Here is a 23325-nt window from a genome sequence, read left to right as displayed (position 1 = left end):
AAACTAGTAATTGTTTACAATAAACAATGGTTCATGGAGAGTTGGCAATATTGGCACTGTTTTTGATCAAAAATAAAATAAAATAAAAATACAAGTATGTACATATTGTGCATGTTGTGGGAACGACAATAAATGTCCTGCCATTAACAAGTTTGAAAAAGAAACATTGACTGAGAGTCCACTTTCTGAATTATTCTGACTTGCAAAACTTCCATTGTTCACTAAATGTCTGTTTAGATCATGCAATAATGAATGTAGTTCTATATTTAAATAAGTTTATTTTTCACAGTTCTGTTTTTTTTTCCAATTCCCAAAAAATGTACCCTTTAGTGTTATCTACAGCAGCCTGTTGTTAAAACAAGCTTGAAAAGATCTCGAAAGCTGCGGCCCGACTGTAGACCTGCTGTAGCCTATATGAGTCATGTACATGATGTAAAAGTCTGTTCTTATAACTCACAACTACTCACGAGGTTGTGACTGTCAATTGAAAGGATTCCCATTTGTTGAACGTCAGTTGGTACATATGGAGCAGTTTATATCATGTACATTGCCAGCCCCAATGCGACATTGATGACCTCGATGGTAGTGTTTTCAGTACAAACATCTGGTTTTTTTTACTCCAGTGACCTAATTTTCCAAGACTGCAATAAATTGGTAGCTGGTCAGTGGAGACACAGGGCCATGAACCAACCCTAACCCCCTAGTACTTCCTCAGGACTACCCTGCTAAATCCAACGGAGTCCAACCGGACTTTCCTGTTCAATCCACTGTGCCTCATATCATTTTCAGGTGTCTGCTGAATCCAACGGAGTCCAACATGGCGTTATAATGTGGTTCAGTTGCCTGCTGAATCCAACATTTTGCATGAGGAATGTACACAAGGGGTTAACTGCTCCATCCAACAGGCTCCATCGGGTATGTGACATAGTTGGATCCTGTTGGATTCAGCAGGGTCAGGGTTAAGTGTTGTGAAGGTCTGAGGGACAAGGTGATTGATTGCCATAAAAGGCATTTGCTGACATTTGTTACTAACCAACGGAGAGCGCGATCATTTCTTGAGCTGCTTCCCGCAGCTAAAAAACAAATCACTGAGGACTAAAATCGCTTTTAAGTAGTGTTACTTTAGGCATAGATCTTCCCCTTTACAACAATTTTTAATTTTTGAAGGGAAAAAAGACTTCACTTGGCTTCATATGACTTCATATATGCCTATATGAAATTTGTGGTGTCACAGTAAAATTAAAGAAATTTCCTGAATTTTCCTTAATTGTTCTGTAATTTATTTCTCACATTGTTACACCTGTACTCTTCCTAAATATCACCATAAGAGGCAACAGTTACGATCTGAAACTATTACAAGTTTATTTAAAACATACACTGTGATTAGAATTACATATTTGTAAAAACTAAGGAAACTTGAACAAAAAATCTGCCAATTTTTTCGGCAGACTGTGTCCCAAATTAGTCCAAACAGTTTAGCTAGTATACTTAATTCTTAACATGAGTTGGAAAAAAACAAAATTGCCATTTTTTGTTCAAAACAAACATTAAACAGTTGTCTGCTTCTGGAACCGCATGTAGAGTCGGTGGGCGAGGGTGTCCTGCAGGGAGACCAGCAGGTCCTGTGATTGGTCGGTTTTTGGCGGGAAGACCTGGCGACGGAACGCCTCGTTCTTGGCCAGGAGCTCGGTGAAGTGGGCAAGGAAGAAGGAATGGCAGAACTCGAGGAGACACTCCGAGCTGTACAACTGTATGGGAATTCACAAATATTAAAACTCATAAGTTAATGTTGCAATGTCTGCATTATTTAACAAACAAAATAATTAAGATATTTATTTGCTTTACTTGTGAGGACTGTTTATGGACGTGTGATTGCATTATGAGGAGTTGTGAGGATTTATGAGAACTTGTGATGGACTTGTGAGGACTTGTAATGGACTTATGATTGCATTATGAGGGCTTGTGAGGATTTTTGAGGACTTGTGATGGACTTATGATTGCATTATGAGGACTTGTGAGGATTTGTAAGGACTTGTGATGGACTTGTGAGGACTTGTAATGGACTTATGGACTTATTCTTGCATTATGAGGACTTGTGAGGATTTGTGAGGACTTGTGATGGACTCATGATGGACTTGTGAGGTCTTGTAATGGACTTATGGACTTATTCTTGCATTATGAGGACTTGTGAGGATTTGTAAGGACTTGTGATGGACTCATGATGGACTTGTGAGGACTTGTTATGGACTTATTCTTGCATTATGAGGACTTGTGAGGATTTGTGAGGACTTGTGATGGACTCATGATGGACTTGTGATGGACTTGTGAGGATTTGTAATGGACTTATGATTGCATTATGAGGAATTGCAAGGATTTTTGTGAGGGCTTGTGAGGGACGTGTGAGGTTGTGAGGGACTTGTGAGGTATGTTATGAGGAAGTGTGAGGATGTACGTGTGATGACTTGTGATGACTTGTGAGGACTTGTAATGGACTTATGGACTTACGATTCCATTATGAGGAATTGTGAGGATTTGTGAGGGCTTGTGAGGGATGTGTGAGGTTGTGAGGGACTTGTGAGGTATGTTATGAGGAAGTGTGAGGATGTGTGATGACTTGTGATGACTTGTGGACTCGTTATTGAATTGTGAGGACTTGTGAGGATTTGTGAGGACTCAATGGACTTGTAAGGACTTGTGATGGAATTGTGAGGACATAAGAGGACCTGCGAGGATTTATAAGGACTTGCGAGGACCAGTGATGGACTCTGAATCAAAGAGCTCAGGAAGCAAACGTACCTTGGCATGTTTGTAGATAACCATTGCTGAGTCCACATTGAGCATGCGACTGCACAACATCTCACAGTACTGTTGCAACTGGTCTAGCATGAAGAAACTGGATGCTGCCAACAGCTGTGTGAAAGAAAAGACCAATAAAGTACATGTAGTTTACAATTACTACGCTGCATAATCAAACTCGAACCCGCCAGCCGACCCCGGCAAGCTCGGTGGTTGAGTGGTAAGACGTCTGCACTAGTAAGCAGGAGGTCCTGGGTTCGAATCCCACCCAGGTAAGCTAGCGAATTCTTTTCGCGCAAGCCTTCAAAAACACCGATAGTGTTTATAACATATGTCAGCGAAGGGCAAAATCCAATATAAAATATACCTTGTATGAGCAAACATGATGCACGTTCTTACTGCTTTTAAATAATTACCAAGCAAATCTTATCAGTTTTTTATGGTTAAAAACAATCACAAAATTAGCCTTCGGATGTAAAAGTTTTGTGTTTATGAAGAACAGATTTTTAAATTACCCCAAATTAAACAAATGTTTTTCTGCTCTCAATTTTAACATTATTTTTAGTTGAACTCTGTCTTTTGTGTCTTAGTGGAATCTGTGCATATTGGTTTAATTGTGTGCAATTGGTGATTGTTGCATATTTTGTCATGTCACATCGTCCAATGCAGATATTTTTGCCTACGTATGGAAAACAAATAATGAAATAAACAACGCATGAAAGGTAAAAAATAAAATGCTACACACTTCAAGAATTTCCCCTGTCTCCACTCTCAATGCATCGGTGCTGCCAAAGTACAGGTACTGCATCACCAACTGTATGATGGGAAAAAAATGAACAAAAACAACATGATCTATTTATTCACAGGTTAGAAAAAGGCATTGGAACAAAAAACAGAGATGAAACTGGCCTTGGCAAAAAAATCTGAAATGGGAGCTTGGATCGGAGCTGCCACAGCGTCGCGCAGTGCAGTGCAGCGTAGCGCAGCGCAGCGCAGCGCAGCGCAGCGCAGCGCAGCGCAGCGCAGCGCAGCGCATCAACGTGGGACCCAGTGCATTTTTCCACGTCATAGGTCAGTGTTTAACCTTTTCTCCAGCAAGAAAAGGATCTGATCAGTGTTGGTCTAGGTGTTTTACACTTGTGCCGTTTTCATCGACTTTCATAGACTTTTTTTGGAAATTATAATGAAAAAAAAACCCACCATTTTGTGGAAAAATCATTAAATAATCATTTTTATGGGATCTTTAAAAAATCTGAAATTTCATTGGCAAAGTAAAAAAAATCTGATTTCAGATTAAAATCTGAAAAGTTCCATCTCTGAAAAAAATGTTGCTGGCAACATTAGCAATGCTGCAAACCTGGGAAAGGGCAAAAGGTGGTCACTCAGGTTTGCAGCATTGCTAATGTTGCTAGCAGAGATGAAACTGGGTTATGGGAAAAACAAACAGCGGAAAATAGGCTAAACGAACAAATGTGTATGAAATCTGAGCCGCGCTGCAGTTACACATGTACATACAACTTCATGCCGGATTTCCGTTAAAAAAAATCAGACATTTTGTTGTTGAGGTCAAAAAGTCAGATTTCTGATTAAATTCTTTTGTGTATGGCCTTGAATTAAGACTAGTAGACTATTAATGTACTTGTCAAACGTGCGCACTCATCTGTATGGAAAGTTCAGTACTTTCTCTCTCTTGTTCAAGTGATGATTTTGAGTGACATGTTTGGCCACTTTCGGCCCTTTCTCAAAGTTATCAAAGTCTCCGTGTCAATTATTGAGTTGTAAAGTTACCCCAAGTACACACTAATTTCGGAAAAGTTTCATCTCCGTACGGGCATTGCGACTTTGGGCTTGATCCCTGGCTACATGGCATGTGGTTTATGGCATCTGACTAGTGCCCTGAGATGCTAACGACTTGTGAAACTGCCAACGTAGGCCTGGAGAGCCCAGTTGGTAGAGAGCGCCGGTACGGTAATCCAGAGCTCCTGGGTTCAAACCCCACTCAAGTCAATTTCTTTGTTTATCTGCGTTACAGAAACAAAGCTACATAATTTGAAATAAAAGTAAAGTACATCTTTACTATGTGCTGCATGGAGTTCTTACATTGAAGGTGTTATATCTGAAGTCGCTGATCTCAATGCAAGGCTGCTTGCCCTCGGTGAACTTATCGGAGAGCATGGCCTTAAACCTCTTGGAGGCAGTGACTAGGACGATCTTGTGGGCGTAGAACGGCTTCCCTTCCACCATGAACGTCACGTCTGACATCTCCTGGTTGTTCACGTACTGGGGGTCTGAAGAAATTAATACGAAATAAACAACAATTTAATTATAAATTCTTGCATATGTTTGATCTGTTGTCGAGTGGTAAGACGTCTGCACCAGTAAGCAAGAGGTCATTGGTTCGAGTCCCACGCAAGTAGTTTGTGAATTGTTTCTCACAAACACTCGGGACAACACTGAGTATAGTGTTGATAAGATTGGTCGGTGAAAGTCAAACCCCAATATAGAATTACACCACCCTGTCGCAAAATTCCATGTTATGCTGGTACCCACTGCTGTATCAGATCTGAGCCAGCCAGCCGAACCCAGCAAGCTCTGTGGTGGAGTGGTAAGACGTCTGCACTTAAGCAGGAGGTCGTGGGTTCGAGTCCCACCCGAGTCGGCATGTGAAATATTTGTTCTCGCATGCCCTTGGAGAACATTGAGTATTCAGCATTCTTTTATGAACTTGTGTTGGTGAAGGGCAAAACCCAACACTGAATTTACATTTTTCATGTCACAAATAGTGAAACAAAGTTTCCTTTTTTTGTTGAAATAAAAACGTGTACGTGAACCAGTTCGGGCATCACAAGTCCTGTCATGGTCAATCAAAAGTCCTTTCAAAAGTCCTGTAAACAGGGGATGAACTTGTGATGGACTTGTGATGGACTTGCGATGGCCTTGTGATTGACTGGTGATTCATTTGCGAGGACTTGTGATGGACTTGCGATGGCCTTGTGATTGACTTGCGAGGACTTGTGATGAACTTGTGATCAACTTGTGATGGATTTGTGATGGGCTTGTGATTGACTTGCGATTGACTTGTGATTGACTTGTGATTGACTTGTGATGGATTTATGATGGACTTGCGGTTGATTTGAGATTGACTTGTGATTGACTTGTGATGGACTACGATACTGGCACCAATCCATTGCATCCACACATGAGTTAGCATATAAAGGAGTCTGCATAACTCCCTCATTGTCACAACAGAGAAAGTGTTCATGGAGTCCACAACAGAAAAGACAAGCTTGCTACTTAATACTCTACCTATTCTAGCTACAGGGGGCAGTCCTTCCACTCGCAGGGCTGGTATGGGACCGTCGCCGAACAACGAGGCAAATATGCTGGCCAGCTGCTGACATATCACATCATTCTGTTGACAAAACAACAGAGAAAAACAAACACAGAAAAAAAGTTATTATCAAACAGTGTTACTTAGAATGCTTCCAACGAGCAACGAGCATCCTTTTAAAATTCAAAAATATTTGAAAAGCCAACACACCAACTGATACTGTACTTGTTCACACAGGTGATCATTGACACAACTGATACCACATGCATGCAAAGGTGGGCAGGCAGAAGGGGGCGGGGCTAGGGATAAGAGGTAGATGGTGGGGGAGGGCATCACCCATGCAGTTGCGACAATGGAAAATAGGCATGCCTGCATTTCATTTCTTAAAGCCGGAGTCCATCATTTGCAGCTATCCAAAAAGTTACTGGCGTAATTCTTGTTGAAAAACATACTTGGTTGAGAGATAATAAGGGGACTAAACTCTCTGTGAAATTATTGTTTCCTGAAAGCTGTCATTTTGAAGAAATCAACAAAAGAAGGCCTTTCCAACGGTGCTTCTTAAGACGCACCGTAGGAAATTTAAATTAGTAGTTCGTTTTGTTTTGCGGCGAAGCGCGCGTAAGCATTGGCACGACGCACACGTGGTTGCTATAATTCGTCGGATCAGTGCGCGACATCGTGTAGCTGCAATTGGCTCATTGAGAACGTGTCTCGGACGCTGAATTCAGGCCCAATTCAAAACATGATTCGATCAGCAACTTTTGATTTGAAATCGAGATCCTAGAATGCTGTTTTTCTCGGAATATACAGCAGAAGCTGAGCTGAAACTTCATCAGGTTAGTTGTTCAATACCCTTCTTTAGATTTTGAGCACGTTTGTGGCTTCAAACAAACAAAATGCACAAATTACAAATGATGGACTATACCTTTAAGAGAAAGAACTATACACAATTTATATTTGACCGAGGAAAACCACTTGATTTTTAAACCCACACCATGCACCGTGTACAGGTACAATCACGAAGGGTGTTCCAATGGTGGTATTTTTAATCTGACAGCATGCAACATGTATTCAACATGACATCTAAATCACCATTCGCTTTGCTCGTTTTAAGGTCTGCATGGTCCGTGAGTAGGATGGATGAACATACTAGAATCCATGCAGCAAAGGGATGTTACAAGAAACATTAATGGATCATTTCACAAGATATTCATCTTTTGCTGAGGTTTAATAAGAGTGAAGTAAAGGTAAAAGAAATCCACCCCGAATTCAACATGGGCCCACTTTTAAGCTGTCCATATTAATCATAATACTTGACAAAATAAAATTTCTACTGCTTTAAGCCCGGTTCATACTTCATGCGAATGCGAATGCGAAGGGAATTGGACATCATGAAACAGTCGCTGCGAAATTCGCCCAAGTTGAAATATGTTCAACTTTTACGAATTCGCAGCGCCAATACTTGCCACGACGTCACAAATTCACGTTCGCTTTCGTGCCGAGTATGAACCGGGCTTTAAGTGGCCCATAATTCAAATTCTTGCCACCTACACATGTTTAAATTTCAAGCAGTTGTGAGATCGATCATCCAATGTTTTCACGAGAAAGGTCCCATTTTACTGATATAAGAAAAGGTCCACTTTTTCATAAAAATGTTCCACTCCCCATACCAGGCCGGGTATGGGCCTCTGTTAAGTCCCTGGGCAAGCCACTTTACCTAAATTTCCTCTGTCACCTAAAAAATAAATATTCTAAGCTGTTTCATGGCAAGGAAACCGGAGGCAAACAGTGGCCTAATAAGCCATTTTGGCTCGAGACAGACTTTCATACTTTACTGGCAACAAAATTACAAACGACAAATTTTTCTGGAAGCTCACCCGGCACTGTCTCAGGATGTCAAACATGAGCGTCAGCCCTTCCTCCACAAACTCCTCATTGTACTCGTCCAGTTTGATGGATCCAAAGTCCCTAAGCAGGCACTGGATGACGGCAAGCCGGTGCAGCTGCTTGGCGGTGGCCAGGGACTCGGTCCAGCAGTGTAAGGTCCATGGGACGCCCAGGCTGCGCAGCTCCATGGAGATGTCCAGGTAGCCGTGCTCACAGCTGTGGTACATTGCTTCCTGGAAAGTCAAAAGGCAATGCTTAGTGAAGAGACAGCTTTGTAAATTTAATATTGGCTACTGTTGATGTCACACCGTACACTTGTGTTGTCCGATGGCTTGCGAGAAAAACTTTACAAGCTTACTCAGGTGGGACTCTATACCCTTGACCTCCTGCTCACTGGTGCAGACGTCTTACCACTTGACCAGTGGTAGATGCAGGGGGGGCTGAGCCCCCCCCCCCCCCCCCCCACGGCAGTGACCAAAGTTTTCTTAGATTAGGCCATTTTTCACTTGTGAGAGGCTCCCCCCCCCCAGTAACCTCTCTAGATCTGCCCTTGCTCATGCCGGAGATTGACTGATATATCAACAGGTAGTGGGTACCGCAAACAATCAGTATTTATATTTGTATGATGGAATTTTGTGTCGGGGAGATGTAAATTCAACATTGGTTTTTGCTCCATGAAATTATTTCACATCCACTTATGAAATTATTTCCAGTGATACAATTTACGTCAACCAATCTCATGTATTGATTGGTTGTGGTACCCACTGCTACGTCAGGATCTGAACGAGCCGGCCAGCAAGCTCAGTGTTGGAGTATTAGGCCAAGAATCATTCACCATTCTCTTCAGCTTGTATACCTTTGGGTGACAGAGCTGCCTGCAGTCACACCCATGTACCCAACTCAACCCTCTCTTCACTGGGTACCCTCTCACTGGGTGCCTCTTCCCTGGGTTCCCCTTCCATGAGTTCTTCAATTATGAGGCTCTCATATTGCTTCCCATTCTCTTCAGTTTGGGTACATGTAGCTCTGGGTGACACAGCCTCCTCCAGTCTCACCCATGTACCCTTTTAACCCTCTCAACACTGAGCACCCTCTCACTAGGTGCCCCTTCCCCTGGGTTCCCCTACCCTATAGACACCCAATGATGAGGCTATCCTTACCTGCAGGGATAGCGTAATCTTGCTCTTGCTTCCCATTCTCTTCAGCTTGGGTACAAGTACCTCTGGGTGACACAGCCTCCTGCAATCACACCCATGTACCCAACTCAACCTCTCTTCACTGAGTACCCTCTCACTAGGTGCCCCTTCCCCTGGGTTCCCCTCCCACAGACACCCAATGATGAGGCTCTCCTTACCTGCAGGGATAGCGTAATCTTGCTCTTGCTGCCCATTCTCTTCAGCTCGGGTACAGGTACCTCTGGGTGACACAGCCTCCTCCAGTCTCACCCATGTACCCTTTTAACCCTCTCTTCACTGGGTACCCTCTGACTGGGTGTCCCATCCCTACCCTATAGAGACCCAATGACGAGGCTCTCCTTACCTGCAGGGATAGCATTATCTTGCTCTTGCTGCCCACTCTCTTCAGCTTGGGTACAAGTACCTCTGGGTGACACAGCCTCCTCCAGTCTCACCAATGTACCCTTTTAACCCTCTTGTCACTGGGTACCCTCACCCATCCCTACCCTATAGACACCCAATGATGAGGCTCTCCTTACCTGCAGGGATAGCGTAATCTTGCTCTTGCTGCCCATTCTCTTCAGCTTGGGTACTTTTGGAGCGAGCGGTTCTTGCTCTGTGCCTTCGGCCAACATCTCCTCCAGCGACAAGATGTCTGTGGACTTGACGCAGCGTGGCTGTTCTAAGAGCTTCCTCAAGACATTTCTGTGGGCAGAAACAATGACACACAAACATGCATGACACACTTGTTACTCCTCCATATTTTGAAATAAGCGGAAACACTTTGCAGTAGCCGTGTTTGTGATGAGTTAAGTATGAGTCTAAGTCTTAGTCACTTTGGTTGAGTCTGAGTCCGAGTCTCCAGTCATCTGCTTGGAGTTCACTTTCGAGCCATGAGTCATTTGATTCAAGTCCGAGTCCGAGTCACATTTGTACAAAATGGATGTGCATGGACATGGACACACATACATGTTTATAGTGATATGTAAGTGAGGTGCTGACACAGGGCACATTTTTAATAAGAAACTTTATTATTTGCAACACCACCCGGAGAGCTGCGGCATGGTTCATATGCTCACGTTCCTTACCACTGCTTTAACGTTACATTTGGGGGGGGGGAAAATTGACTTGTCTTGTTTAAAAGATCATTTTGTTGGTGAAAAAAAATATGTGACTTGCGAGTCATGAACCATTTGCATCAAATTTGAGTCATGAAGGTCAAGTCCCAGCCTTTTACCATTGTGGCGAGTCGAGTCTGAGTCACTGAAATTGCGACTTGTGATGGACTCTAGTCTGTGTGTGCACGCAGAATATTCGTATATTGGCGGCCATTTTTGGAAGACTGGGGCGAAATCGAACTGGTCAAAAAGCGAAAATAAGTAAAATGTATGGTGTATGGGCATACGCTATCCAGTCTTGATAGAGATCAGTGTTTGAAACATGCACTCTACACCATTCCAACACTCCAACCAGTATGTGTCCTCCCTTAGGTCTTTCTGAAAAGAGTCAGTGATATATAAAGATTGACTTTATACCTGTGACCGTGAGCTGCAGCTAAGGCGAATGAGTTGTCGTGGCCTTTGGTGGTTATTCCGTTCTTGTGGACCGTGGTGAGGTGCGGATCCGCTCCCTTAGACAGAAGCAGAGCGACCATCTCATAGTGCCCTACAACAAAAAAAGAAACGCGAAATTAGGGATATAAGAGCAATCACAAGGCGTAAGTTGTCGATCAAAACTCGCTTGCAAGTCATCAATTCGTAACCGTTTTCACGAAGAGCCACATATGTGGATTTTGAAGAAAAAGTGTTTTCGAGATAATCGCAAAAGAAGTTTCTAATATTTTGAAACTGCATAAAATACCACTTTACAACAACTTTGTGAAGCAAGGAAACTATCACACTATTCTGTGTGAGCTGAATTTTTACATGAACCCAGTAATAAGACTTAATACAGCAGTTAATTGGTGAAAATTAATTAGTAAAGATATGTGGCTCTTCGTGAAAATGCAAATTCAGGTTTCCGACATATTGGCCCTTTCTGTTCAACGTGTATTTCCATAGGCGCGCGTGAGTACGCGCGCGCAGCTGAAAATGTAACAAAGATATGTGGCTCTTCGTGTAAACGGAAATCTTGTTTGACCTACTTTTACGTACTTCCGTGCAATGGGTTTTGTACGCGTTCAAAGGGCCAAAATGTATGTGGCTCTTCGTGAAAACGCAAAATGCATTTATCGAGATTTCTGCCCCTTGCAACATTAATGTAACTTGGAAATTAATGATGTTTTGCTTACAGAAACATGTCAAAATGGTTAAGTACATTGTTTTAAAGCAAAATATTGAGAAAAAAAATCAAAATCGGAAAAATGGTAATTTTTGACATGTGGCTCTTCGTGAAAAGGGTGACGAATTCTCTAGTCAGGTGTCAAGCTATTCAAATTAAATGTGCAAAATGTTTTGTACTTGTTCATGCACTGTTTATTGTGAGCTGACTTGTGACTTGATTATGCTGTGAGTGACTTGTGAGTTGATTTGTGACAGGCTTTTTGATGGACTTGTTACGGACTGAGGATTGACTTGTGATTGGTTTATGATTGACTTGTGATTGACTGATTGCTTTTGATTGACTTGTGATTGACTTATGATTTACTTATTGACTGATTGACTTATGATTGACTTGTGATTGACTTGAGAGTGACTTGTAATTGACTTGTGATGGGCCTGTGATGGATTTGTGATGGACTTGTGAGCGACATGTTATGGGCATGTGATTGACTTGTGATGGACTTGTGATTGTTGGATGATAGACTTGTAATGGACTTGTGATAGACTTGTGATGGACTTATGATTAACTGATGATTGACTTGAGAGTGACTCGTAACTGACTTGGGATGGGCTTGTGATGGATTTGTGATTGACATGAGATGGACTTGTGATGGATTTGTGATTGACATGAGATGGAATTGCGATTGACTTGTAATTGACTTGTGATTGACTTGATGAATAATGATTAATCTGATGAAAATACCCAAACAAGGTCAACTAAATTGGTGTAGTGGTTATCTCGTTTTTTTGCATTTTGGTTTTCCCCTTTTGCCGCCAATCCAAAGTATCAATAGCTTTTACTGGCTAGGGTGCTAGGTCACGTAAAGTTTGCACATATGTATAATAAATTAATCAATTACATTTTTGAGCAGCCATGGGGAAAAATTAACAAAATTCAGACTTTACAATACAAACTCTACATTTCAATGAATCAACAGCTGACCATCAAGACTAGGTTTAAGCCCAGATTTTGGAAACAGATTTATTTCCAACAAATATTATTTCTAAACCTTACCAGCTGCTGAAGCCAACTGCAATGGCGTCTCTGTGTAGTTATCACCACTGGTGTCCACTGAACCGTGCACGCTGGCGCCGGCATTCAACAACAGCTGGAAAAAAAAAACAATCATCCAATTCAAATTACGGTAATTAGGAATAATCACACTCCATGCCGGTCCTCTATTCCATAAGAATTATTTGGGAAGTCAAAATGTAGTTGAGGGCACTTCTATATTTATGCGCATTAAACATCCGGCACAACATATGTTGCTAGAACTTCTAATGAATCCTGCCCTTTTAAAGGGAAAATACAACATTTGCAAACATCAAAAAATAAAACTACCAAATCTTTTTGAAATACCTTGCTGGACTGTTAGTGAATGACAGTGTAAAGCATCCTGTAAAATCATGGCACCTGGTATACTGTCATTTTCAAGAAAAGTGGTATTTTTTGTATCAATTTCCAACGCTGGTCGGCTGACCAGCATTGGAAAAAACTGGCTTTTTTTCAAAAACTGGCCCCAATTGACCATCGCACTTGTTTGCAATCGATTACACACCTATGAATGGGTACAAGCCAGCTAGACTGGTTCCCTGACCTTACAATTCCCCAATGTATGTAGACTGCTCTGTTTCATCTTATATGGAGTCAGGGAACCAGACTACAGGAAAATGATTGTTTTTCTTGGTATTTATAGCATTTTCGAACCCAAAACCTCAAAAAAGTCAGTGTAACTACATTTGCTATATATTTCCAACCCCCCAGTTTTCATCCATTTCTGAAAATTACAGCAAAAGCAAATGATGTATATTCCCTTTGATGAAATTATTAAATGTCACAAAATTGTGCACATGTTTGCACTTTTTCTGTAATACAATTACATTGAGTATTTTACCTGAACTACAGACACGTTTCCGTTGACAACAGCAAAGGAGAGAGCTGTCCAATGTCTGATTGCCGGGTGTATACAGGGACGACTGGTGTGCGAACTGGGTACCTGTAAATGGAAGAAAGGGGTTGGTGGGTGATAGTCCAATTGATGTCTAAAAATTGGGCTGGGGTGGGGGACGGCAGAGTGCACCTTTTGCGGTGGTAGAGGGTATTATAAACAAGATCAATCCAATCCGGTCTTGGGAACTTTGGCACTTGGACCCAAGCAATTTTGACATATCTCATATTCAAGCTAATTCACGTGTACGTGGTATACTCAGAAATTCAACATCAAGGGCGGATCCAGAACACAATTTGTTGGTGCCCCAAAAAGTGGGTCCCAAAATTCCAGCGAAGGATTCGTGCCCCGCTTAAGGGCAACAAAATTTGTTTTGATTCTAGATGCTCTGTGGTGCGATCCGAGGCAATTTCCGACCACTCAGAGAATTTTTTTTTGTAGGAAAAGATGGTGGTGTATGCAAAATCTTAATCGGTTTCCTTTGGGGGGTAGGGGGCATGGCTCCCGTTACCACCCCCCCCCCCCCCCCCCCCCCCCCCCGGATCAGCCCTTGGCCAATGTTCCAGTCTACATTTGACTAATCTTGTTGACAGCGCCCTCTACTGCCTGCGTTCGTCAGTGACTGGCTGCATTAGGAGAATAAAGCAGAGTTCAGTTATGGACATAACAGGAGAAAGACAGATAGACAGACAAACAAACAAACTGACAAATTTCCTCAGAACCATTGCCGTGGTCCACATCTGCTCCAAGTTCTTAATCAGCATACCAGAACATCATCACAGGAAAAAGACAAACAAACACAACAAAAAAAGAAACACCCCAACACAACAAACCAATGCTTAAGACTAACAGTATCTTTTGCATCATCAAAGGAGAAAGACAACAGAAAAAACAGACAGACAAACAGACCAACTTCTTATACTTACAGCTTGGTCTACGTCAGCTCCATTCTTGATCAGTATCTGCACCATGGCTTCGTCGCCTCTTGAGCAGGCAAACATGAGTGGAGAGAGACCCTGAGTTGACGGAAAAACAATACACGGGTTATAACCAGGACCAAGCTCCACGGTCAAACTAATAGTTAGAACATTCTCTCTTCTCTCCAAGAAGGAAAATTCACTACCATCTGAGTGAATCACGGACAAGATGGATAAGACTGAAATGTATTCAATCAAAATAGACTTAGCATCGATTCCCAGAAAAGCTATTAAACTTTATATCAAGAAGGACAAGGGCGTTAAATTGTGACAATATGACTCCCTCCTGTCAGGCTGAAATTCAATTAACTGTTTCCGAGAGCAGTCTTGTTTTTCCATGGCACTTTACATATTTATGCATCATCTGATAATTGTCTGACCGAGAGCTAAGAAGTAGGGGCCTAATACCAGTAAATCGAAACAAGTTTATGTGGAATTGTGAAGGTTTTGGCGCTTTCACTAACCTGTTCGCTGACTGTGTTGATTCCGTCGTTGCCCAGAAGCGAGACAGCTTCAGAGACCAGGTCAGCCCTGCCGCACGCCAGCATCCTGAAGCCTAGGTCCTGCTGGAATCTCAGCGCTGACTGCTGGGCGTTGAGATGGCGGGAGGTACACACCACCTCATCCGTACTAAGGAGACAGAAAGTAATCAATGAAAAGACTTTAAAGCGACTTTAAAGAATTTGACTTTGCATTCTGTGCAAGAACAGTAGATGGCCTTCATCATAACCTCGTTCCAGTAATTGTACACATATGTTGATCCTAAAAGAAACAGGGAGGGGGGGGGGGGAATACATGTTTTTTTTAAATCACATTTTTTTCCTTGTACCAACCCTTGGCGATTATGTACAATGGCTTAAAGATGCATTTCCCATGCTATTTCGAATCTCATCTCGAAAAATATATTTCTTTTCTATCATTGCTATTTTTCTAGCAATATAAAAGTTATCAGACACCCACGGACAAAAAAAAATCATCCCATGTTTGGTTATTGAATTATTACTGAACAGATTCGAATTATTGGCTGCCAGACAATAATTCTCTTGTGGCGTAGGCTGGTTCCTGCCCCACAATCAGTATTGATATTGTACGGATCGGGAGCCAATCTGCTCGCATGGCGTATGTCCTTGTGGTTGGAATAAGAAATAAAAATTTTACAAATACAAAATTGTTCAAATATCAGGGGGAATGCAATTTTAAGATGTTTTCATACCAATTTCATAAAAAAAGCTGGACATTGTGGGGCAACTGAAAAATCTTTTCATTTGCACTGACCGTGTGTAGGAAAATGCACTTATTAACAGATGGAAGTGTCGAATATTAAAGTTCTTAACTTCAAATTAAAATGCTTTGTTTGATTCTGCTAAAACAGTTAAAAGAATTACTACCAGGGTATGTTCATGTCAATTTTCATGTTATCTGTTCCACAACTTCAATATCAATGTCAAGATTCAAGGTCTGGGAAAATTTGATTTTCTTAAACCACCATTGATGTTAGAAATGGACAATACATTGTACCCTTTAATAGTATTTTTAATATTAAATATGATAAACGCGACAAGAAATGATGACACCTATTATCTTAAAAACAGCAACTTCAATATCAATGTCAAGATTCAAGGTCTAGGGATTTGGTTTTCTTAAACCACCATTGATGTTAAAAATGGACAATACAATGTACCCTGCAATAGTATTTTTTAATACAAAATATGATAAACGCGACAAGAAATGATGACACCTATTATCTTAAAAACAACAAAGGCTTTGCTACTTGTTTCAAGCGCCTTGCTCACACGTATAAAGGATTGATTACACACATATGTGACCTGTTCTGTCAAAAGCAGACGCTTCTGGGCAGAGGTTGAAATTGAGATAGGGCCAAAAAACGCTGTGGGGTGATTTTTATCGATTTTCAAATTTTTGCATATTTGTAATCCTGAACATGTCTAAAATATATTATAAAAGTCTGAAACCCTAATTTGAACTCTACATATACTATTTTTGATGATTTTGATAAGGTATATCAGTTAAAAAAAATAACTGTTTTGTGACGTTCGTGGCCATTTTCTCCGTTTTCTACTTTTGAATGCACTTCAAAATAGCATAACTCTGCCCAGGAATGACCGGTTTCAAAATTAAACCACCTATTAAAAGGAAAAAGAAGATATGTTAACAATATGTAAAAATATCATTTTCGACCTTATGCCCAGAGAAGTCTGATTTTGATAGAACAGGCCACATATATACAACCACTCGTCTGGATTTCATTCGATATTTCAAAGTGCAAAGGTCGCCCTTTGATAGAAAGAGGCGGCTAAATGGGCCCGCCTCTAAAGAGAAGCCAGGTGCAATTGGGCGCCGCTGCAGAGCTTACTACAGCCACCCACCCAATGACCATGGCAGGCGTGAGTGGATGGGTGTCATCTGCGCGGTATCGCTTCACACTTAATTGCCCGTAATCAACGCGCGCATCGCTGGTCAGGGGATTGTTCAGATGTGACACATTGTGGAGGTGCAGTCTTGCATGGCTTTCGGGCAGTGGTATAATACGGAGGTGTTGAGATGTACGTGCCATGAAGCTTACTCTAGCTGGGCTATTTGGTACTTTTATTTTTACCTTAAAGGTATAGACCATCATTTGTAATTTGTGCATTTTGTCCGTTTGAAGCAACAAAAGTGCTCAAAATCTAAAGCAGGGTGCTGAACAACTAACGTGATGAAGTTTCAGCTCAGCTTCAGATGTACATTTCGAGAAAAACAACATTCTAAGATCTCGATTTCAAATCAAAAGTTGCTGAATCATGTTTTGAATTGCAGCTACGCGATGTTGCGCATCGATCAGACAAATTGTAGCAACTGCGCGCGTGTGCATCGTGCCAACGCTTGCGCGCGCTTCGCCGAATAAAAAAACGAACTACTAACAGAAATTTCCAACGGTGCTTCTTAAAACGCACCGTTGGAAAGGCCTTCTTTCGTTGATTTCTTCAAAAAGACAGCTTGCTAGAAAGAATAATTTCACAGGGAGTTTAGTCCCCTTACTATCTTTCAACCAGGTATGTTTTTTAACAATAATTACGCCAGTTACTTTTTGGATAGCTGCAAATGATGGACTCGGGCTTTAACAGATAAGGAAAAGAAGAACATTTTTTTTTTCTTTACTGCGTGGAAGGAGTTTCTTTTGCTGGTCCCAGAAAGCCAGCCTGCAGTCCTCATTGTACCTGACTGACCCGACACTTGTGAATTCAACTTGCTTTACCTAGACTCGCTGTTGCAGGGTTCAACCTTAACTTTTTTTTTTACTAGCCAGCGGGCTCCTGAAACAGACCCTTAACTAGCCTGCGGGCATTTTCACTAGCCCGAATGTTTTTCTTTAACAGAGTGTCTCATGAACAACAATGTGTGTACATGTGAAACGTGAATCCTGAGGCAATCTTTTCAGTGTTTTTAATAAACACATCTAATAATTTATCCCTAAACAGTTAATAAAATTAGACACAAATTGATACTGGTTTGCTTTCTGAATTTAATGATTTATTTCTTCCTATCCTTTCACCTTTGCAGTAGCCAATAGTTTTTGACTCGCCAGCCGGGCTACTTAAGGAATAGTTTGACTAGCCCGCCGCAGTTTTGACTAGCATTTGGCTAGCGGGATACCACTAAGGTCGAACCCTGTGTTGGGGAGTGTGGCCTAGCGGTTTAGGATTCATGACTCATGGTCAGAGGGTCATGGGTTTGAATCTAGGCCATATGTTGTGTCCTTGTGCAAGCCACTTGATCCCCACTTGCCTCTCTCTACCCAAGAGTATAAATGGGTACGGTACCAGCATCAGCTGGGGAGTAACCTGTTTTGTTGCGGTATACCTGCTGCTACAGTATTCAGATTCAAACAAGCCAGCCGACCCTGGCAAGCTCTGTAGTTGAGTGGTAAGACGTCTACACTAGTAAGCAGGAGGTCGTGTGTTCGAGTCTCACCCAAGTCAGCCTGTACAAGCTTTTCTTGCAAGCCCTCTGACCACACAGCGTTTATTAAAAACGTCACTGAAGAGGAAACCACAAAGAACTGCCCGAGCCTAGTCATATATATACATACATCTTACACCTCATTACAGATCGTAGTGTGGTGGGGCTGGGCTGAAAGGGACGGCTGGCGATTGTTGATTTTTGACATTGTCCGAATCTACTCTGGCATGCGTTGGTTGCATTGACGATAGCAGGGTGTTGATACGTGAGGTTATAGGGAAACAGGGGGACAGAAGAAGCCGCTAGTTTTCACACCTTGTGATCAGGCTGCGGGGAATTAACACCTGCTGAGGGGGGCAACTATCCCGGCAAGTTGTTGTTTTGCATTTCCGATGTTGGACATACCCTGTGGCTACTTTTTACGGAATATTCGATTCATTTTTAAATAATAATAATAATAACAATAATAATTTGTGAGGCTAATCATCCTTACTCGCAGCTGGTATGCTAAATTGCGAAGGACGCGGCTACAACGTGGTCGAGCCGCTGGCACGTAAAGGCGCCTATGGCTGACAACTTCGTCACAGGAAGAATTCAGGGCCGATCTACTGCAACAAATAACCAATACAACTTATCCCGTCTATTTGATGCAATGAAACCCAAATCAGATATCTACCTGAGCGGTCTGACAGGGCAGTCGATGCCCGGCAGTAACAGCCTAGCCGCTTGTCTGACGTCGTCGCTGTCCACTATGCTGCTCAGTCTGTGCTCACAGTGAGCCGTAGCCACTCGGATCCATTGCATCAGCGGCGGGAGCACAACGTACGGCCTGAAACAAACCAAAGCAAAACCAATTCAACAGGATAAACATGTGCAAGGGCGGATCCAGAACACAATTGGGGGGGGGGGCCCAAAATTTTTTCGATTCTAGATGATCTGTGGTGCGATCTGAGGCAATTTCTGACCATTTTAACCAATGTTTTTATGAGGAAAAGATGGTGGTGTACTCATTGCCTGCCTTTATTGCAACGTTACATAAAAAAAAAGGGTTTCGTTTGGGGGGGGGGGCCATGGCCCCCTTTGGCCCCCCCCTCGATCCGCCGTTGAACACGTAATATCAGGGTTTAAAAAAAACAATAGTTTTATAGCTGAGATTGGAAGCTTGGTGCACATTTGATGAGTGGTAAGGCATTGAAATGACAGGTTAAATGAACGGTACATGTACAACCATTTTTAGGAGTGTTACGAAAGACTGTGACTTGCACAACAGACAAATTGTGTAGCTTACAACGTCATTTTAGGTGAACTAAACGTGGGCCGACTGTTTTGTTCAATGTCTTTTTCCAAACTGAATGACTTTTGAATTGTTAGAAAACTTACCGACAGACCATCTATGCTAAAAGGTACAGGTTTATATTTTCCCCTGTCACCAGGCCTCCGTAAAATTGGGGAAAAGGGAAAAAGCGGACAATTATGGGCATTGTCGGACAATAGGTTGCACTCTTCCTCCTGGCACATTTGCCGATGGACACAAGATTTCGCCAACAAACCTATTAAGGGGGGGGGGGGGTTGGGAATGTTACACACCCCTCTAGCTGAAGATGCTCATGGACAGAGCATCTTTAGCTAATAATTGACAACTGGGAAAGTGTCAGGCGGTAGAAAAGAAACCCTTGTCTACCTTTCTGGGTTGAGTTGAATGACAGGGGGATCTGTGTTAGGATTGTCGCTGTACTCCAGCTGACTGCATCGCATGTAGTAGTACAGGGTGTGCAGGGCGCTGGGGGACCAGGTCGTGCTCTGCCTGCCATTCAAGTTGCTGGGAATCTTCTGACGGCCCTGCTGGTAATGCATGGCTCGACATACGAGGTCACCTGTGACAAAGGACAAATTTCAACCAAGTTAGGGACGCAAGCATTTGGGGACCGGACTCCAGATTACAGGGACAAACAAAATATTGTGGGGATTGTCAACATTCTCCACAATTTGGTATGAATTTTCTCATCGTATGAAAAGTTCCCCTGCCTAGGCCCATGCGTAGTCGTAAGAAAAGTTCCCCTGCCTGGGCCCATGCATACATGTAGGCTTACACATAGGCCTACTGATACTCATGATGAATTCTTCCAGTTTGTGAAAGTTTTACTACCTGCTTGATTTGCTTTTAATGGGCAAATTCTTAAAGGTACCAAAAATTAAAGTTTTATAACATTTTCAATTCCTAATTGGAATTGGTAAGGGAGATAAGGACCAGTCGAACAAGCTGTTTTGAAAACCCCAATAAAAACATTATAGGAATTCTCTTCACACTTTACCAACAAAGTTGATCCCCAGTGCATTCAAACTGCACTTCCTTTTAATATAAACTTCCTTTGTAAACAGAAAAAAAAATGATCTCAGTGCCTGGTTACTTCTGGAAAATCGATCGCAATATGTTGCCAAGTCATGTTACCAAGACACTCAGGATCACATGTCACACATAAGTTATGTCACATGACACCCACATTCACATGTCATATGACACTATAATGGGATATCCACAACATTTCCCACGATTCCTGGGGCACCTATACCCCTCGAGTAATTTGATATGACATACACACCTACGCATTGGTAGTGTTGGCTGTCCAAAAAAGTGGAACATTAGTCAATGTCCATGTATCAAACCACATAACCCCAAATGCAGCATATTTTTCTCTAGAATGGATTCGGTCTGAACTTTAAGTGTCCTAGCAACAGAAACTGGAAAGAGAAATACCATTTTTGTGTTCCAATACATGCAATTTTTTTTCAATGTTTTTTTTTGCTTTTTATGCCAAGGCAAATTTTACCATGTTTCTTCAAACATGCTTCTAAAATTGTCCATATGACAGCTGACTGTGATGGTCTTTTAACGCCAAATAAAACAAAATGTATCAGTTGATCATCCCTGCCTGGCGCACCCTTTTTTCCAGCTTTATTTTATTTCTCTTAATTTTACTTTTATAACGGCAAAATCTGCCGTATTTTCTAATATTTTCACCATCAGAAATATCTTGTGTATTAATATTTGTTTCCAACATGAATGAGTAGCCATTTTATGGTTAAAAGCTAGTCGTGAAAAAGTGATTGCAATTTTAGGTAAAACATCATACACCCTCTTGGAAAAATCTCACAAAAGCGGGGAATGTTTTGAAAAAAGACCATCCACCATCTTGTATCCATCATTGGCCAGAAAAAAAACAATTGCCTGCATCTTTCCTTTTTCAAAAAGTTCACCTGAGAAACTTCCTAGTACGTTACTGGAAAATCGATGGCAGTAGTTCATGTTACCGTGAAACTCATGATCACATGTCACATGACAACCATAAAGCATATGCATATCACATGACACTCACATCCACATGTCATGACACTAATGGGATAACATTTTTTTAAATTTTATTATTTGGCCTTATGGACTCAACTACCACACTGCCAAGTTTACAGAACTAAATGCAGGGTACGGGGATTGGGAAAATGTGTCGTGGGAGAGGGGAGGGGTTGGGTGGGTGGGTGGGTGGGGCTCAGAGAGGAGTACAAAGCAAAATCAGGGGAGGGGTGGGCTTTTATTCCCCCTGCTGGTTTTACAACATTAATGTTTGAAATTGCTTCAAACCTGACTTCATCTTACCTAGCTCGGCTATACTCCCCACGCAGGTTGCTATCAGGCTCTGCTCAACTGCCCTACTGATCTCCTGCAAGCTACCATTGGTCTTGATCTCACATCCCCGGCAGCTCTTAGCTCGACTATGCTCACTCCCCCTGGAGCAGACGGAGGAGAGGGAGGAAGTGGACACGGAGGAGGTCACGGCCGAGGTCGTTGGCAAGGCAACCACGCCTGTGCACAGAAAAAGAAACAGCAAAATCAAACATACAGAGATTTTCAATTGAATATGATACATTGTAATTTCCAACAACTCGCCTAGAATTTAGTCTTAGCACAGGACTGGATTTAGGGTTTTGTTTTCCTAGATACAGCTACGGTAGTTCCTATACTGGGAAGCGCAGTCAAGCCGCCTTGCCGGTAGAGGGCGCGGTCATCAAGATGAATCAAATCCAGCCTTAGGAACTTTGGCACTCAGACCCAAGACATTCTGAACATACACGTACATGTACCTCAAATGTACATCACATGCACAGTATTCAAACTAATGCACTATTAAGACTAAGATTTCTAGTTGCCTTTTTGGGAGCATGCCTACATGCTAGTTGGAGCGTTTTGGTAGTCGTGGGAGAAATAGGAGATTTCAAAATCCAGTTATCCTATTTTTTTTTCAAACCTAATATAAACGGTTGTCCAATTTTACCAGAAGCTCCCATTCAGCTCACAGTCATGCCAACAAAAAGTGACAAGTGAGGTGCCGCATGCAAACTGCAATGCCCTCTGAATGATTGGGTATCATTTGTGGGATTCAATGACCACTGGGCCTAATACAAAAACACTCCAAAGCTGTCATGTTGAAAACAGGGATGGGAACTCTCTGATCAGTCCAATGGGCAGGCTATTCATGAACCAAGACGACTGAGTGAATGCAGTTACAATCAAAGACTATTGCAGCAAATTGGGGGAGGTTCAAGTTATTTTCTTGACTTCATGTTACAAAAAACGGAAAGGCCTGAATGTTTCAAAGGTTGCTTTCGAACATCCGGTTTCCAAAATCCAAACCGAATAGTAGAATTCAAAATGAATTATAAAAATCCTGATTTAAATCCCACCACTATTTTTTGGTCTTTCATAAAGTGAGCCAGCTGGACACTTTTCCCAAATCCAAATTATCTTTCCTGTCTGTAGCTTTTCACTTTTAAGAATTTCACGCAAAAAAAACCTGTAAAGGGGTGCAGTAATATCTAAATTGGCCCTGTTTTACTTGTTTAAGTACAGAGTGATCCTGTCTTTTTTCCATGCTGAAA

At 41.9% G+C, this 23325-nt stretch overlaps 1 protein-coding gene across 1 annotated transcript; it reads right to left on the bottom strand.

The window, feature by feature from the left end:
- Positions 1-861: 861 nt before the first annotated feature.
- Positions 862-22142, bottom strand: LOC119726577 (ankyrin repeat and BTB/POZ domain-containing protein 2-like). The gene is made up of 15 exons (XM_038198316.1): positions 22046-22142; positions 20078-20270; positions 19073-19225; positions 14901-15066; positions 14386-14475; positions 13406-13507; positions 12526-12619; positions 10725-10854; positions 9729-9894; positions 8005-8247; positions 6103-6208; positions 4897-5084; positions 3542-3610; positions 2797-2910; positions 862-1748 (listed from the first exon to the last, which is right to left on the bottom strand). The coding sequence occupies exons 2-15, from the start codon at positions 20248-20250 to the stop codon at positions 1548-1550; spliced, it is 1995 nt and encodes a 664-aa protein (XP_038054244.1). The 5' UTR covers positions 20251-20270; positions 22046-22142; the 3' UTR covers positions 862-1547.
- Positions 22143-23325: the final 1183 nt, after the last annotated feature.

The sequence above is a fragment of the Patiria miniata genome, unplaced genomic scaffold, assembly GCF_015706575.1.
Source record: "Patiria miniata isolate m_02_andy unplaced genomic scaffold, ASM1570657v1 HiC_scaffold_1, whole genome shotgun sequence".
NCBI lineage: Eukaryota > Metazoa > Echinodermata > Asteroidea > Valvatida > Asterinidae > Patiria > Patiria miniata.
Note: the sequence above shows the minus strand (reverse complement) of the source record. Positions and strands in the feature narration are given on the sequence as shown.

What these genes read in the sequence shown, in the direction of transcription:
- LOC119726577 (XM_038198316.1), bottom strand. Translation starts at nt 20,250, where the DNA reads ATGCATTACCAGCAGGGCCGTCAGAAGATTCCCAGCAACTTGAATGGC. An exon ending in ATTCAACTCAACCCAGAAAG is followed by an intron (nt 19,226 to 20,077) that starts GTAGACAAGGGT and finishes GGTTTGTTTCAG; the next exon opens with GCCGTACGTTGTGCTCCCGC. An exon ending in TTATCTACAAACATGCCAAG is followed by an intron (nt 1,749 to 2,796) that starts GTACGTTTGCTT and finishes ATTCCCATACAG; the next exon opens with TTGTACAGCTCGGAGTGTCT.